Here is a 15,068-nt window from a genome sequence, read left to right on the forward strand (position 1 = left end):
ATGGCTGCGGCGACTAGAGAGACCCTTTGAGGATGGATCAAATGAGGGAAACACCACCACCCACCCCCCCAAAAATAATTCCTTAGCTCCAATGCTGCTGGTTGTTTTTCCTTCTCTTTTTTCTTTACCAAAGACAGACTTTAAGCCATCTGGGTAAGCTACAAATGTGCATCTGTCTGGTTGCGACTTCTTTCGCCAAGGGGTTCTTCCCCTTTGCAGCCTCAGCCTAGGAATCGCGCCGCGGTCCTCCGAAAATGCACAGTTGCGGAGAGGGGCAGCATACAAATCTAATAAATAAAATAAATAAATAAATAAATACCTATACCCGTGAAAATCTATGAAAACAAACACACACACACCTACAAATATAGTGTTACATATTTTTACTGATAAGTGAAAAGGAACGGAGCCTAGTATATATCGAAAACACACACACGTACCAGTGTTTCTCAACCTCGGCGACTTTAGGACGGGTGGTCTTCCAACTCTCAGAACTCCACAGCCAGGAATTCTGGGAGTTGAAGTCCACCCTGCCTTAAAGTCGTCCAAGTTGAGAAAAACCCTGCTTTAGAAACATATAGAAACGTAGAAGACTGATGGCAGAAAAAGACCTCATGGTCCATCTAGTCTGCCCTTATACTATTTCCTGTATTTTATCTTACAATGGATATACAGTATGTTTATCCCAGGCATGTTTAAATTCAGTTACTGTGGATTTACCAACCACGTCTGCTGGAAGTTTGTTCCAAGGATCTACTACTCTTTCAGTAAAATAATATTTTCCCATGTTGCTTTTGATCTTTCCCCCAACTAACTTCAGATTGTGTCCCCTTGTTCTTGTGTTCACTTTCCTATTAAAAACACTTCCCTCCTGAACCTTATTGAACCCTTGAACATATTTAAATGTTTCGATCATGTCCCCCCTTTTCCTTCTGTCCTCCAGACTATACAGATTGAGTTCATGAAGTCTTTCCTGATACGTTTTATGCTTAAGACCTTCCACCATTCTTGTAGCCCGTCTTTGGACCCGTTCAATTTTGTCAATCTCTTTTTGTAGGTGAGGTCTCCAGAACTGAACACAGTATTATTCCAAATGGGGTCTCACCAGCGCTCTATATAGCGGGATCATAATCTCCCTCTTTCTGCTTGTTATACCTCTAGCTATGCAGCCAAGCACCCTACTTGCTTTCCCCACCGCCTGACTGCACTGTTCACCCATTTCGAGACTGTCAGAAATCACTGCCCCTAAATCCTTCTTTACACACAATACAGGGAACATTCTCTTCACGATGTTCTCGTGACGTTGGGGTGGAAAAAAAAAAAATAGCAGGCTCTCAGACCCGGCCTCTTTTTCCCCTGAGCAATTACGAAAGAAAGGAGCAGATAACACACCAGGTGGAAAGCCGGACCCAGAGGCTCTGTGCATGTGTGTGTGTTTGTGTGTGTGTGTGCTTTGCAAACTACCTTGCAGAAGTAGAGCTGCCACCATCTTTGCAAAGTAGCCTGGGAATAAAGCAAATTTGCCTTTCCTGCCTGCGATAAGGGGAGGGAGATCCCCCCCCCTCTCCCTGCCACACCCTGTGTTGTTTCAGTGCGGAGGGAGGGGTTGAATGCTGAACGTTCCTGGCACACGATGCAAATGGTGGACGGCGAGAGGAGTCAAAACGTTTCCCTTCTTAGGTCTTTCGCTGGCCTGGCCATAAACTCATGAGTCAGAGCCATTCCTTCTCCTGCCAGGCAGCCTAGGCCCTGGACCATAGTTCCCTCTAAGCTGAGCAGTGAGCAATCAATCGCTCACTTAAAAATCATCATCAACTCAGAGTTTTCCAAACCTGCCCAGAAGCCGAGAGGGAAAGAGTGAGAGGGAAGGAGAGAGAGAGGAAGAGAGAGAAACAGATAGAAAAAAGAGAGGAAAGAAAAGAGAAATAAAAAGAATGGGAGTAAGGAAGAGAGAAAGAAAATCAAAATCTAGTTTGAAACTAGCTCAACTATTTCAGTGGCATTTTGATATTGATAGAGTTGCCCTATTATGAGCTCACTGTTATAGACACACAGGACAGTATTTTATTTTGAAATTCTCTGAGGCAAAACAGGGTGGGTTTTTTGTTTGTTTGTTTGTTTATTTGTTTATTTATTATTTCTGTGCCGCCCAGTCCCAAAGGGACTGCCGCTCAGACACTATACTTTTCCGCCCACCCCAAAAAAAAATTAGAGGGAACACTGCCCTGGACAACAGGCAGACAAGGCCCAGGGGTTTCTCTCCCAGTGTGGTTTGCTTGTGTGTGTGTATGTGTGTGTGAGAGAGATGGCTCAGTGGTTAAAGACACTGAGCTCGTCAGCTTCCCAGGGTTCAAGACCCGAGTGCTGTGAGACCGCCTTCTGCCGCACGAATCCCAGCGGCCAGTTAGGTCCCACGGAGTTGGCCTTCTCCGGGTCCCGTCGACTAAACAATGTCGTCTGGCGGGACCCAGGGGAAGAGCCTTCTCTGTGGCGGCTCCGACCCTCTGGAATCAGCTCCCTCCAGAGATTAGAACTGCCCCCACCCTCCTTGCCTTTCGTAAACTCCTTAAAACCCACCTCTGTCGTCAAAGCGTGGGGGAACTGAGACATCTCCCCCTGCCCATGTAGTTTTTGTGCATGATATGACTGTATGTGTGTTTTTTTATATTGGGGTTCCTTGCTTTCTAGAATTTTAAAATGTACTATTGTTATTTTAGATTCTAATTATTAGATTTGTCATCATATATTGTTTTTATCACTGTTGTGAGCCAGCTCGAGTCTGCGGAGAGGGGCGGCATACAAATCTAATAAATACTACTACTACTACTACTACTACTACTACTACTACTACTAATAATAATAATAATAATAATAATAATAATCGAACCTCAATGTATGGCCACAGAAGAGTCCCACGTTTTCATTGCTAAGTGAGGCTTAGGGTCTTAGAGACCTAGACCTCCTTGGGGAAAAGGAATCCTCAATCTGAGCATTGTATTGGCAGTTCTGTGTTAGCAAAAACTTCAGAAGAAAAGGATTTAGGGGTAGTGATTTCTGACAATCTCAAAATGGGTGAACAGTGCAGTCAGGCGCTAGGGAAAGCAAGTAGGATGCTTGGCTGCATAGCTAGAGGTATAACAGGAAGCAGGAAGAGGGAGATTGTGATCCCACTGTTGCGATCAGGGTTGGGCTGTTTTTCGTTCTCCCCAGGGTTCATAAAAGCTTCCTGAAGCCTGGGGGATGGTGAAAAATGGGCCAACGGGCCAACCGAGAGCTCGGAAAAAAACTTCTGGTGGGCTCGTTGGGCTATTTTTCACCACCCCCAGGGTTCAGGAGGCTTTCTGGAAGCCTGGGAGGAGCGAAAACAGCCAAACAGAAGGTTGAAAATCAGCTGGCCAGCACACGAGTGTGTGCTGTAGCTGACATAGGGCAATGCCTCACGTGCCCTCCGATATGGCTCCATGTGTTACCTGTGGCACATGTGCCATAGGTTCGCCATCACTGATTTAGCACAATATGTGAATATGCGAATTTAAGTGGCTTATTTGACAAACAGTGTTTAGGCACAGAGGACTAGCTATGATGTTCCAGCCCAGCTTTGGTCTTCCCATGGCTACGGTAATCTGTTGTTCTCCAGCGCGCAGGCTCAGTGCCAAGGAATTGATTTAATTTAAAAAATGGAGATTGTGGCTCCGTTGGGAGTGCCATCGTTTGAGAATAGCCGTGAAATTGGATTTTGGGGTATAGCTACAAAGAGCATTTTAATGGACTCTGAAATGGAAGTCACTCTTGACTGTTGATAAGTGTCTAAGCCGCTCTTGTCAGCAAATGTGGCTTTTTCCTTTTTAATTATTTCCTGCGGTAGGAGTGTCATGCTGTGAGAGAGAGGAAAGGAAGAAAAGGAGAAAGAGAGAGAGGAGGGGGAAAGAGAAAGGGAGGGAGGAATGAGAGAGGAAGAAAGAGGAGAAGAAGAGAAGGGAGGGAGGGAGAAAGAGAAGGAAGGAGGGAAGAAAAGAAAGAGGAAGGAAGGAAAGAAGGAAGGAAGGAAGCCCCTGAAGTTCATCTCCCCTGCAAACACGAGATCAGAGTGGTGAGGACGAAAATAATAACTTCCTATGCAGATTCTTTATTTTATTTTATTTATTTTACTTATTATATTTGTCAAACAAGTGTGAAATTATAGTTTGTATTAGAAATGCCCCTACTCTCCTTGCCTTTCGTAAGCTCCTTAAAACCCACCTTTGTTGTCAGGCATGGAGGAACTGAAACATCTCCCCTGGGCATATACAATTTATGCATGGTATGTTGTATGTATGTTTGCTTAGTAAATGGGGTTTTTAAAATATTTTAAATTATAATTATTAGATTTGTCATGAACTGTTTTGTTTTGTTGTGAGCCGCCCCGAGTCTGCGGAGAGGGGCGGCATGCAAATCTAAATAATTAATAAATAAATAAATAAATAAATAAAGAAGTGATAAAAAGTATAATAGGACAGAAGGACAGGGATGGTAGGCATAGTGGTGCGCTTATGCGCGCCCTTTACAGACCTCTTAGAAAGGGGGAGAGGTCAATTGTAGATAATTTAAGGTCGAAGATTTTAGGCTTAGGGGAAGAAACAACAGAATCGGGTGGTGAGTTCCAGGCATTGATCCCTCTTGCTCAAGTCATATTTTCTGCAGTCAAAGTCTCCAGGAACCGGAGGCCACACAGTAGGTTTTTACAAAGCAGGGATTACCCCTTTGCTTTGGGAATCCAAAGTTGGGCATGAACATTTCTCCTTCCGTTGCCAACTTGTTTTTTCTGGAGAAGAAAGAGCAGGGTTTTTATTTTGGAAGCCACAACTCTCCTCTTCCACGCTCCGTTATTTAAGGCTGCTGCTTCCAGATAATTGTGTACTGTCTTTGCCTATCGTGTTGTGGCTTGGTTTACTCCCGGCTGGGGCTGAAGGGTTGCTTTTTAATTTTTTTCCTTCAACTCCCCCCCCTCCTTTCCTCCAGTGGGGCCTTGGCAGAAAACCGCAGCTGACTCATGTCTGCTCCTGACAATTCATGTTTTCCCTGGGAAGCCTTATGTAAGCAAGCGGTTCCCGACTTGCTCTCGACTCAGAGAACCTGTGGAGCCTGTGGGCTTGGCCCAGCAACACTTTTGAGGTTTTCAGCAGGTGCCTCTTGTTTTGCATGCGTGCGTTGTGTGGGAGTGTGTACAGTTCAGGTTTCAAGTTTTATTGGATTTATATGCCGCCCCTCTCCGAAAACGCGGGGCGGCTAACAACAATCATGAACAATATACAATAAAATCCAATACTAAAAGCAAATTAAAACCTCTTAATATATAAAGGGGTACAGTGGTACAGTGATACCTCCTCTTACAAACGCCTCGTCATACAAACTTTTCGAGATACAAACCCGGGCTTTAAGATGGTTTTGCCTCTTCTTACAAACTATTTTATTTTATTTATTTTATTTTATTTTATTTTATTTATTTATTTACTTACTTACTTACTTACTTACTTATTTATTTATTTATTTATTTACTTATTTATTTATTTATTTATTAGATTTGTATGCCGCCCCTCTCCGTAGACTCGGGGCAGCTCGCAATACAATAAAACAGTTCATGACAAATCTAATAATTTGCAATTTAAAATATTTAAAAAACCCCATTATTAAAATGACATACATACAAACATACCATACATAAATTATCTCAGTTCCCCCAAGCCTGACGACAAAGGTGGGTTTTGAGAAGTTTACGAAAGGCAAGGAGGGTGGGGGGCAATTCTAATCTCCAGGGGGAGTTGGTTCCAGAGGGCCGGGGCCGCCAGAGAGAAGGCTCTTCCCCTGGGGCCCGCCAACCGACATTGTTTAGTTGACGGGACCCGGAGAAGGCCCACTCTGTGGGACCTAATCGGTCGCTGGGATTCGTGCAGCAGAAGGCGGTCTCGGAGATATTTTCACCTTACAAACCCACCGCCGCCGCTGGGATGCCCCGCCTCCGGATTTCCGTTTCCCAGCGAGGGGAGCCTCAGTGAAATCACAGCATCGCAAAAACACAGAGGTCCGGAGGTGGGGTTTCCCATGGAGGGGAGCCTCAGGGGAATCCCAGCAGCGCAAAAACGGGCATTTCGGCTGGCAAAAGGGGTGAATTTTGGGCTTGCACGCATTAATCGCTTTTCCATTGATTCCTATGGGAAACATTGTTTTGTCTTACAAACTTTTCACCTTAAGAACCTCATCCCGGAACCAATTCAGTTTGTAAGACAAGGTATCACTGTACTTCTACCTAAGAAGGCCTCTACTTAAGAACTTTTCTAGATAAGAACCAGGTGTTCTAGATTTTTTTTGCCTCTTCTTAAGAACCATTTTCTACTTAAGAACCCAAGCCCGGAAAAAATTCCCAGAAAATTTGAGAGCAGCACAAAGCCCCGGCCAGTTTCCTGCCATTCCTCCTTTAACCACGGCCATCTCAGGCTTCTTTGGGCTGCCAGAGGAGCCTTTCGGTGGCGCTTAAGGAGGCTTTGGCAACGACCGATCAGGTCCCACAGAGTTGGCCTTCTCCAGGTCCCGTCGACGAAACTGTCGTCTGGTGGGACCCAGGGGAAGAGCCTTCTCTGTGGAGGCCCCGACCCCCTGGAATCAACTCCCCCACCCTCCTTGCCTTTTGTAAACTCCTTAAAACCCACCTCTGTCATCAGGCATGGGGAAATAAAATTCCCCTGGGCCGTTTCTGTTTTATGTAGGGTTTATATGAGATGTTTGATTGCTTTTTATATTAAGGGTTTTTACATTGTTTTAATCAATTGGATTTGTACTGTTTTATTGTTGTGAGCCGCACCGAGTCTTCGGAGAGGGGTGGCATACAAATCTAATAAATAAATAAACAAATAAACAAACAAACAAACTAATTAATTCTCCACCACCGCATTCGAACTCCACAGGACCACAGCCTTTTTCCTGGAAGCTTTGCGAATTCGTTATCTTCGGACATTAAAAAGAAAAAAGGAAATATGGAAAGGATTGAAATCCTCGTGTGTAGGAGGAAGAAAAAGAGCTGCATCCTATTGTGTACACCTGAGCCTGAGCACGGGCTTTGTGTGGCTAACCTGGTCTGGGCCGCCTGCCAGGTGTAGATAGCTACAGTAAACGGACCTGCCCCTCCCAGCCTTTCATCCAAGCAACCAGGAAATAAGAGCCATCAAAATAGATCAGGGGTCCCCGAACCTGGCAACTTTAAGACTTGTGGACTTCAAAACTCCTGGCTGGAGAATTCTGGGAGCTAAAGTCCACAAGTCTTAAAGTGGCCAAGTTTGAATGAAGACCTTTTCCCCAGAGAATAAACGCAACATCGATTATATAGTTTTCCCCCAGACTGAAAAGATTTTCCAAACCTCTGAGTGCTGCAAAGAGACATTGGGAATGAACGTGTCCGATATATGCAGACCAGATTTTACGACCAAAATTACTCTTGCTAGGCAAGACACTTTTAAAGTGAATTTTCAGTGAATCACTGCGGTTGATAAGTTAGTAACCATGTTGTTAAGTGAATCCGGCTTCCTTTTGACTTTGCATGTCGGAAGGTCCCAAAAAGAGATCATGTGACCCCCGGAGACGCTGCAACCAAAATTAAGCCACCCCGAGTCCACGGAGAGGGGCGGCAAACAAACAAACAAACAAATAAATAAATAGGAATCCATTGCCAAGTGGCTGAATTTTGATCATGTGACCATGGGAATGCTGCAATTTTTTGTACTGCCTTTGGGACTTTGAATGGTGTCTGAGCTATTGTAACTTAAGGACTACCAATATATATATTTATACATGGGGCTACCTTTGAAAAGTGTTCGGAAACTTCAGATTGTGCAGAATGCAGCTGCGAGAGCAGTCATGGGCTTCCCAAGGTATGCCCATGTCACACCAACACTCCGCAGTCTGCATTGGTTGCTGATCAATTTCCGGTCACAATTCCAAGTGTTGGTTATGACCTATAAAGCCCTTCATGTCACTGGACTAGATTATCTCAGGGACCGCCTTCTGCTGCACGAATCCCAGCGACTGGTTAGGTCCCACAGAGTGGGCCTTCTCCGGGTCCCGTCAACTAAACAATGTCGTTTGGCAGGACCCAGGGGAAGAGCCTTCTCTGTGGCGGCCCCGACCCTCTGGAACCAGCTCCCCCCGGAGATCAGAACTGCCCCCACCCTCCTTGCCTTTCGTAAAGTTCTTAAGACCCATCTCTGCTGTCAGGCATGTGGGAACTGAGACATCTCCCCCGGGCCTATACAGTTTATACATGGTATGTTTGTGTGTATGCTTGCTTTTAATAATGGGTTTTTTAGTGTTTTTTAAATTATTGGATTTGTTCTTACATTGTCTTTGTTATTGTTGTGAGCCGCCCCGAGTCTACGGAGAGGGGCGGCATACAAATCTAATAAATAAATAAAATAAATAGTAATTATTTCCCGGACCCATATCGTAAGCTAAGAATTGCAGTGGGAAGGATACAAGCCATCATCTGTTCTTTGGCCAACAGGGCCCTGAGAATCTTGCTTGTTTAAAATGTTGGCCTTGTTTTCATTTTGCAGGGATATTTTGGCCACTTGAAGGGTCAATACAGGTGCTTGGGGTCTTCCAAAGGTTCCCCAAATTATCCTTGGCCCCATCGCTTCTAGAGGTGCCATGTTAAAGCCAGGTGTGTCATTCAGACTGACAGTTTTTGTGTACTTTATAAGAAATCATAATTTGCAAACCATCGTGAGCTTGTTTGAAACACGGCAAGATCATTTATCCAATTACTGTGTCTGGATTCCCACAACTGGGGTTGTAACAAGTGGCGGTGACAATCATCTACATATTACAGTATATGTATTATTTCTCTTGGCCAAGAGAAAGGTTAGATTGTACACGAGTTAACCAAAGTACATAACAGTAATTAAAAAAAAAATACTTCCTGGTTCACTGAAAGGGAATTTCTTGGGCAAAGCTGGTGTAAACAGGAGAAAATTCTCTTTAGAGAAACCAACACTTGTGCATTATTATTATTATTATTATTATTATTATTATTATTATTATTATTATTATTGCCTACAATTAAGCCCCTGGTTTTTAAAAGTGTCCTCTGCTCTTTTGTTTAATTTTAGACGCCTTTCATGTCAGTAAGGTTGTAAGAAAGGTATGTTTAAAGCCTGCAGTATTTTCAGAACTTAATGAGGGTGATTAAAACCTTGCTTTAGTGTGTAATTCTCAGGAGCCTAAAAATACAAAGCCGCAGGGAGAGAGCCGAAAGACTGACAGTCCTCGGCTTGCAACGGTAGTGATACGTTGCTAACCAAGACGGTTGTTAAGTGAGGCGTGCCCGATTTTATAACCTCTTTTTTTTTTATTTTTTGGGCTAGTGTTGTTAAGGGAAGTTACACGATCATTAAGCAAACCCAGCTCCCCCCCCCCCAAAAACCCCCAATTGACTTCTCTTGTCGGAGGCCAGCAGGGAAGGTCACAAATGATGGCCTTCACACACACACACCTGCTGGTTTATCAAGCCCCTGAATTGTGATCACGTGATTGTGGAGATTCTGTGATGGTTGTAAGTGTGAGGACTGGTCATAAGTCACTCCCCACCCCACCCCAGTGGCATTGTAGCTTGCAACGGTCGCTAAATGAAACTATAATATCGTTTAGGACCCCTTAACATATAATGATTGGGTGGCATAGAAGTCAAACAAAGAAAGAAACAAATATTAAGCGAACGTACTGTAGTATCCAAGGTGGAACCGCTGAAAATCCAGTATATCTTCCCGCTTTGGTGGATAGCTGCACTTAACCCAAGTTCCCCCACCCAGCGCAAATTGCTTTAAGGCCTGATTCTCTCTCCCACTCCCCATTTTGCTGCCCCCCCCCCAGTCTGTCCTACCCCAGTGGCTTTTCCGTTGTGGATATCTGAATCTGCAGTCATTTGCTCTTCCTGCATTGTTAATTTGGAACACGTCATTTGCTAACAAATTCAGCAGTATTTATTTATTTATTTATTTATTTATTAGATTTGTATGCCGCCCCTCTCCGTAGACTCGGGGCGGCTCACAACAATAACAAGAACAATGTAAAAAAAAAATGTAATCATTTAAAAAACGCTAAAAACCCCATTATTAAAAGCAAACACACACACAAACATTCCATGTATAAACTGTATAGGCCCGGGGGAGATATCTCAATTCCCCCATGCCTGACGGCAGAGATGGGTCTTAAGAACTTTACGAAAGGCAAGGAGGGTGGGGGCAGTTCTAATCTCCGGGGGGAGCTGGTTCCAGAGGGTCGGGGCCGCCACAGAGAAGGCTCTTCTGGGTCCCGCCAAACGACATTGTTTAGTCGACGGGACCCGGAGAAGGCCAACTCTGTGGGACCTAACCGGTCGCTGGGATTCGTGCGGCAGAAGGCGGTCCCGGAGGTATTCCGATGCCATGAAGGGCTTTATAGGTCATAGCCAACACTTTGAAATGTGACCGGAAACTGATCGGCAACTAATGCTTGTGTGTGTGTGTATGTTAGTATAGGGGGTTTTCTTAAATTTATAATATTTTAATTAATTGGATTAATGTATTGGATTGTCTTTTCACTTGTTGTGAGCCGCCCCGAGTTTTCGGAGAGGGGCGGCATACAAATCCAAATAATAAAATAAATAAATAAATAATGCAGACTGCGGACTGTTGGTGTGACATGGGCATATCTTGGAAAGCCCATGATTGCTCTCGCAGCTGCATTCTGCATGATCTGAAGTTTCCGAACACTTTTCAAAGGTAGCCCCATGTAGAGAGCATTACAGTAGTCGAACCTCGAAGTGATGAGGGCATGAGTGACTGTGAGCAGTGAGTCCCGGTCCAAATAGGGCCGCAACTGGTGCACCAGGCGGACCTGGGCAAACGCCCCCCTCGCCACAGCTGAAAGATGGTTCTCTAATGTGAGCTGTGGATCGAGGAGGACGCCCAAGTTGTGAACCCTCTCCGAGGGGGTCAATAATCCCCCCCCCAGGGTTATGGACGGACAGGTGGAATTGTCCTTGGGAGGCAAAACCCACAGCCACTCCGTTTTATCCGGGTTGAGTTTGAGTCTGTTGACACCCATCCAGACCCCAACAGCCTCCAGGCACCGGCACATCACTTCCACCACTTCGTTAAGCGAACGTGCTGTAGTATCCAAGGTGGAACTGCTGAAAATCCAGTATATCTTCCTGCTTTGGTGGATAGCTGCACTTAACCCAAGTTCCCCCACCCAGCGCAAATGCTTTAAGGCCTGATTCTCTCTCCCACTCCCCATTTTGCCCCCCCCCCCCCAGTCTGTCCTACCTCAGTGGCTTTTCCGTTGTGGATATCTGTATCTGCAGTCATTTGCTCTTCCTGCATTGTTAATTTGGAAGACTTCATTTGCTAACTAATTCAGCAGCATGCTGCAAAAGTTCCCAAACGGTGTTTGGGGGATGCAGCAGAAGGGCCTCTCTGGATTAGAATAGAATAGAATAGAATAGAATAGAATTTTTATTGGCCAAGTGTGATTGGACACACAAGGAATTTGTCTTGGTGCATGTGCTCTCAACGTACATAAAATAAAATATACATTTGTCAAGAATCATGTGGTACAACACTTAATGATTGTCATAGGGGTCAAATAAGCAATGAAGAAGCAATATTAATAAAAATCTTAGGATACAAGCAACAAGTTACAGTCATACAGTCAACATGGGAGGAAATGGGTGATAGGAATGATGAGAAAAACTAGTAGAATAGAAGTGCAGATTTAGTAGAAAGTCTGACAGTGTTGAGGGACTAATTTGTTTAGTAGAGTGATGGCGTTCGGGGAAAAAAGTAACATTGAAGTAACATTTTAAGCCAGGGGTCTCCAACCTTGGCAACTTTCAGACTTGTGGACTTCAACTCCCAGAATCCCTCAGCCAGATCAGAAACCACGGGAGAAAATATTATTTGACTGCAAGAGTAGTAGATGCTTGGAACAAACTTCCAGCAGATGTGGTTGGTAAATCCACAGTCACTGAATTGAAACATGCCTGGGATAAACCTAGATCCATCCTGAGATAAAAATACAGGAAATAGTATTAGGGCAGACTAGATGGACCCTGAGGTGTTTTTTTTTCTGCCGTCAATCTTCTATGTTTCTATGCCCATCTTAACGTGGCCGAGGTTGAGAAACAAGCGCTGGCTGAGGAATTCTGGGAGTTGAAGTCCACAAGTCTTAAAAATGGGCAAGCTTGGAGAGCAGTTTGCCCTCAGGCCAAGTAGGTGACCCACTTCTTAACCCTGATAATCCTTTTCCACCTTTAATTTAACAACTCGGGGGCACTGACCTTAAAAACAGTATCCTCCATCCAGGAGTAGCTTCAAATTCCTTGAAGCAAATAATGAACTGCAAAGCTAGCAGGCCCCCAAACACAGGATTCTGATTTAAAGCAAAAACACTACACACTAGCATTCTTGGCTTCCAAATCGACAACATTAAAACCAAAACTTGCAGCAGTCACGTCTTCGTAAAGATGTCCGGCCAATGACAGTTTCTGGTGGAGTTAGCCTTTCCTGAAGCAAGCAAGCATTGGGGGGGGGGGGGGGCATGATGGTGATCTCTCCGCTTCAATAACCAAGGTTAGATCCTAACCTTGTAATTAGATCCCTACTTACCCAGGCCTGACCCCATCATTTTATGAGTCAGGGCGGTCTCTTTGGCAGTTCCTGCAGCTGTTCAGGTTGGCTTGTCTGTTTTCTTTAGGTAAATATTTGTGCTTAATGGCTCTTATCGGTTTACATGCTGGTGCCAGGCCTCCCAGTTAATCACAAACCACAGGGCTCCATAATCTTGCAGAAAAGAGGCTGGAGGGGACATTTCAAGGAATGCCAGGCTCTCTCTTTCTCTCTCTCTCTCTCTCTCTCTTTAATAAGTAACAGGCCAAAGAGGGTTTCCTCTTGGGGTGTGTGACATTGTAGATCAGTGTTTCCCAACCTTGGCAGCTTGAAGATATTTGGACTTCAACTCCCAGAATTCCCTAGCCAGCGAATGCTGGCTGGGGAATTCTGGGAGTTGAAGTCCAGATATCTTCAAGCTGCCAAGGTTGGGAAACACTGCTTTAAATGGTAAGATTGACCGTTCTGTGTTAGCAAAAACTTCAGAAGAGAAGGATTTAGGGGTAGTGATTTCTGACAGTCTCAAAATGGGTGAGCAGTGTGGTCGGGCAGTAGGAAAAGCAAGTAGGATGCTTGGCTGCATAGCTAGAGGTATAACAAGCAGGAAGAGGGAGATTATGATCCCGCTGTATAGAGAACTGGTGAGACCCCATTTGGAATAATACTGTGTTCAGTTCTGGAGACCTCACCTACAAAAAGATATTGACAAAATTGAATGGGTCCAAAGACGGGCTACAAGAATGGTGGAAGGTCTTAAGCATAAAACGTATCAGGAAAGACTTCATGAACTCTATCTGCATAGTCTGGAGGACAGAAGGGAAAAGAGGAACATGATCAAAACACTGAAATATGTTCAAGGGTTCAATAAGGTTCAGGAGGGAAGTGTTTTTAATAGGAAAGTGAACTCAAGAACAAGGAGGCACAATCTGAGGTTAGTTGGGGGAAAGATCAGAAGCAACGTGAGAAAATATTATTTGACTGAAAGAGTCGGAGATGCTTGGAACAAATTTCCAGCAGACGTGGTTGGTAAATCTACAGTCACTGAATTTAAACATGCCTGGGATAAACATCTCTCCATCCTAAGATAAAATACAGGAAATAGTATAAGGGCAGACTAGATGGACCAGGAGGTCTTTTTCTGCCATCAATCTTCTATGTTTCTAGGCGGTGTTGCACCAATTACCAAGAGACAGTGAGTTCTAGTTTTGCCGTAGGCGTGAAAGCCAGCTGGGTGACCTTGGACCTGTCACTTTTTCTCAGCCCAACCTACTTCACAGGCTGGTTAATTGTGGGGGAAATAGGAAGAAGGAGTTTATGTAGGTTCACCCCCTTGATTTGCTGGATAAAAATGTAAATAAATATACAGTGATACCTTGTCTTACAAACTTAATTGGTTCCGGGACGAGGTTCTTAAGGTGAAAAGTTTGTAAGACGAAACAATGTTTCCCATAGGAATCAATGGAAAAGCGATTAATGCGTGCAAGCCCAAAATTCAACCCTTTTGCCAGCCGAAGCGCCCGTTTTTGCGCTGCTGGGATTCTCCTGAGGCTCCCTTCCATGGGAAACCCCACCTCTGGACTTCTGTGTTTTTGCGATGCTGCAGGGGAATCCCAGCATCACAAAAACGAGTGCTTCACTGGCAACGGAAGTCCGAAGCTGGGGTTTCCCATGGAGGGGAGCCTCAGGGGAATCCCAGCAGTGCAAAAATTGATGCTTCGCTGGCAACGGAAGTCCAGAGGCAGGGCATCCCAGCGGCGGCGGTGGGTTTGTAAGGTGAAAATAGTTTGTAAGAAGAGGCAAAAAAAATATTAAAAAATATTGTATCTCAAAAAGTTTGTATGACGAGCCGTTTGTAAGACGAGGTATCACTGTATAAGCAAGGATCTGCTACTTTGCCCCCCAAAAAAACTCTGTTCCTCCCAGCACCCTTTTGGCTTCTCCTCTCCAGATTGTGTCCACCTCAGAGCTTTTGAGGTCCTGTAGCTTTGGTATTGCTGCTTAAGCAAGAGGACTTTCCATTATTCGGTGGCGCCTCTCCATCCCTCTCTTTCTCGCTTTCTTTCCAGCCCAGAATGTGACTGTGGAAGAAGTTCTCACCGCCTACAAGCAAGCCTGTCAGAAGTTAAATTGCAAACAGATACCCAGACTACTGAAGCAGATCCAGGTACGTGGTGCTTCTTAAATGTATCCTTGCCATGATTGGTTAGATTTGGCTGTCGGGAGGAGGACGAGGAGGAGGAGGAGGAAGCGGAGGTTGTCATCTATTCTCAGGGTTTATTTTTGGCAGCCACAGCAAACCATTTTATATTGAGGCCGCCTACCCAGGTGTTCTGTCGGGCTCTCTGGTAGAATCCTCCCAAAAATGCACAGATACAATTTCAGACACACACACGTTTG

General features: G+C 44.7%; 1 protein-coding gene across 3 annotated transcripts in view; it reads left to right on the top strand.

Annotated features, from left to right (window-relative positions):
* Positions 1-15,068, top strand: part of PPP1R37 (protein phosphatase 1 regulatory subunit 37) — a 41,270-nt gene that overhangs the window by 8,102 nt on the left and 18,100 nt on the right. For all 3 annotated transcript variants that reach the window (XM_070764672.1, XM_070764671.1, XM_070764670.1), the window contains one exon: positions 14,738-14,835. In XM_070764672.1, coding sequence (XP_070620773.1) covers positions 14,738-14,835 — 98 coding nt within the window. The remainder of the gene's footprint in view (positions 1-14,737; positions 14,836-15,068) is intronic.

The sequence above is a fragment of the Erythrolamprus reginae genome, chromosome 11 (genome assembly GCF_031021105.1).
Source record: "Erythrolamprus reginae isolate rEryReg1 chromosome 11, rEryReg1.hap1, whole genome shotgun sequence".
NCBI lineage: Eukaryota > Metazoa > Chordata > Lepidosauria > Squamata > Dipsadidae > Erythrolamprus > Erythrolamprus reginae.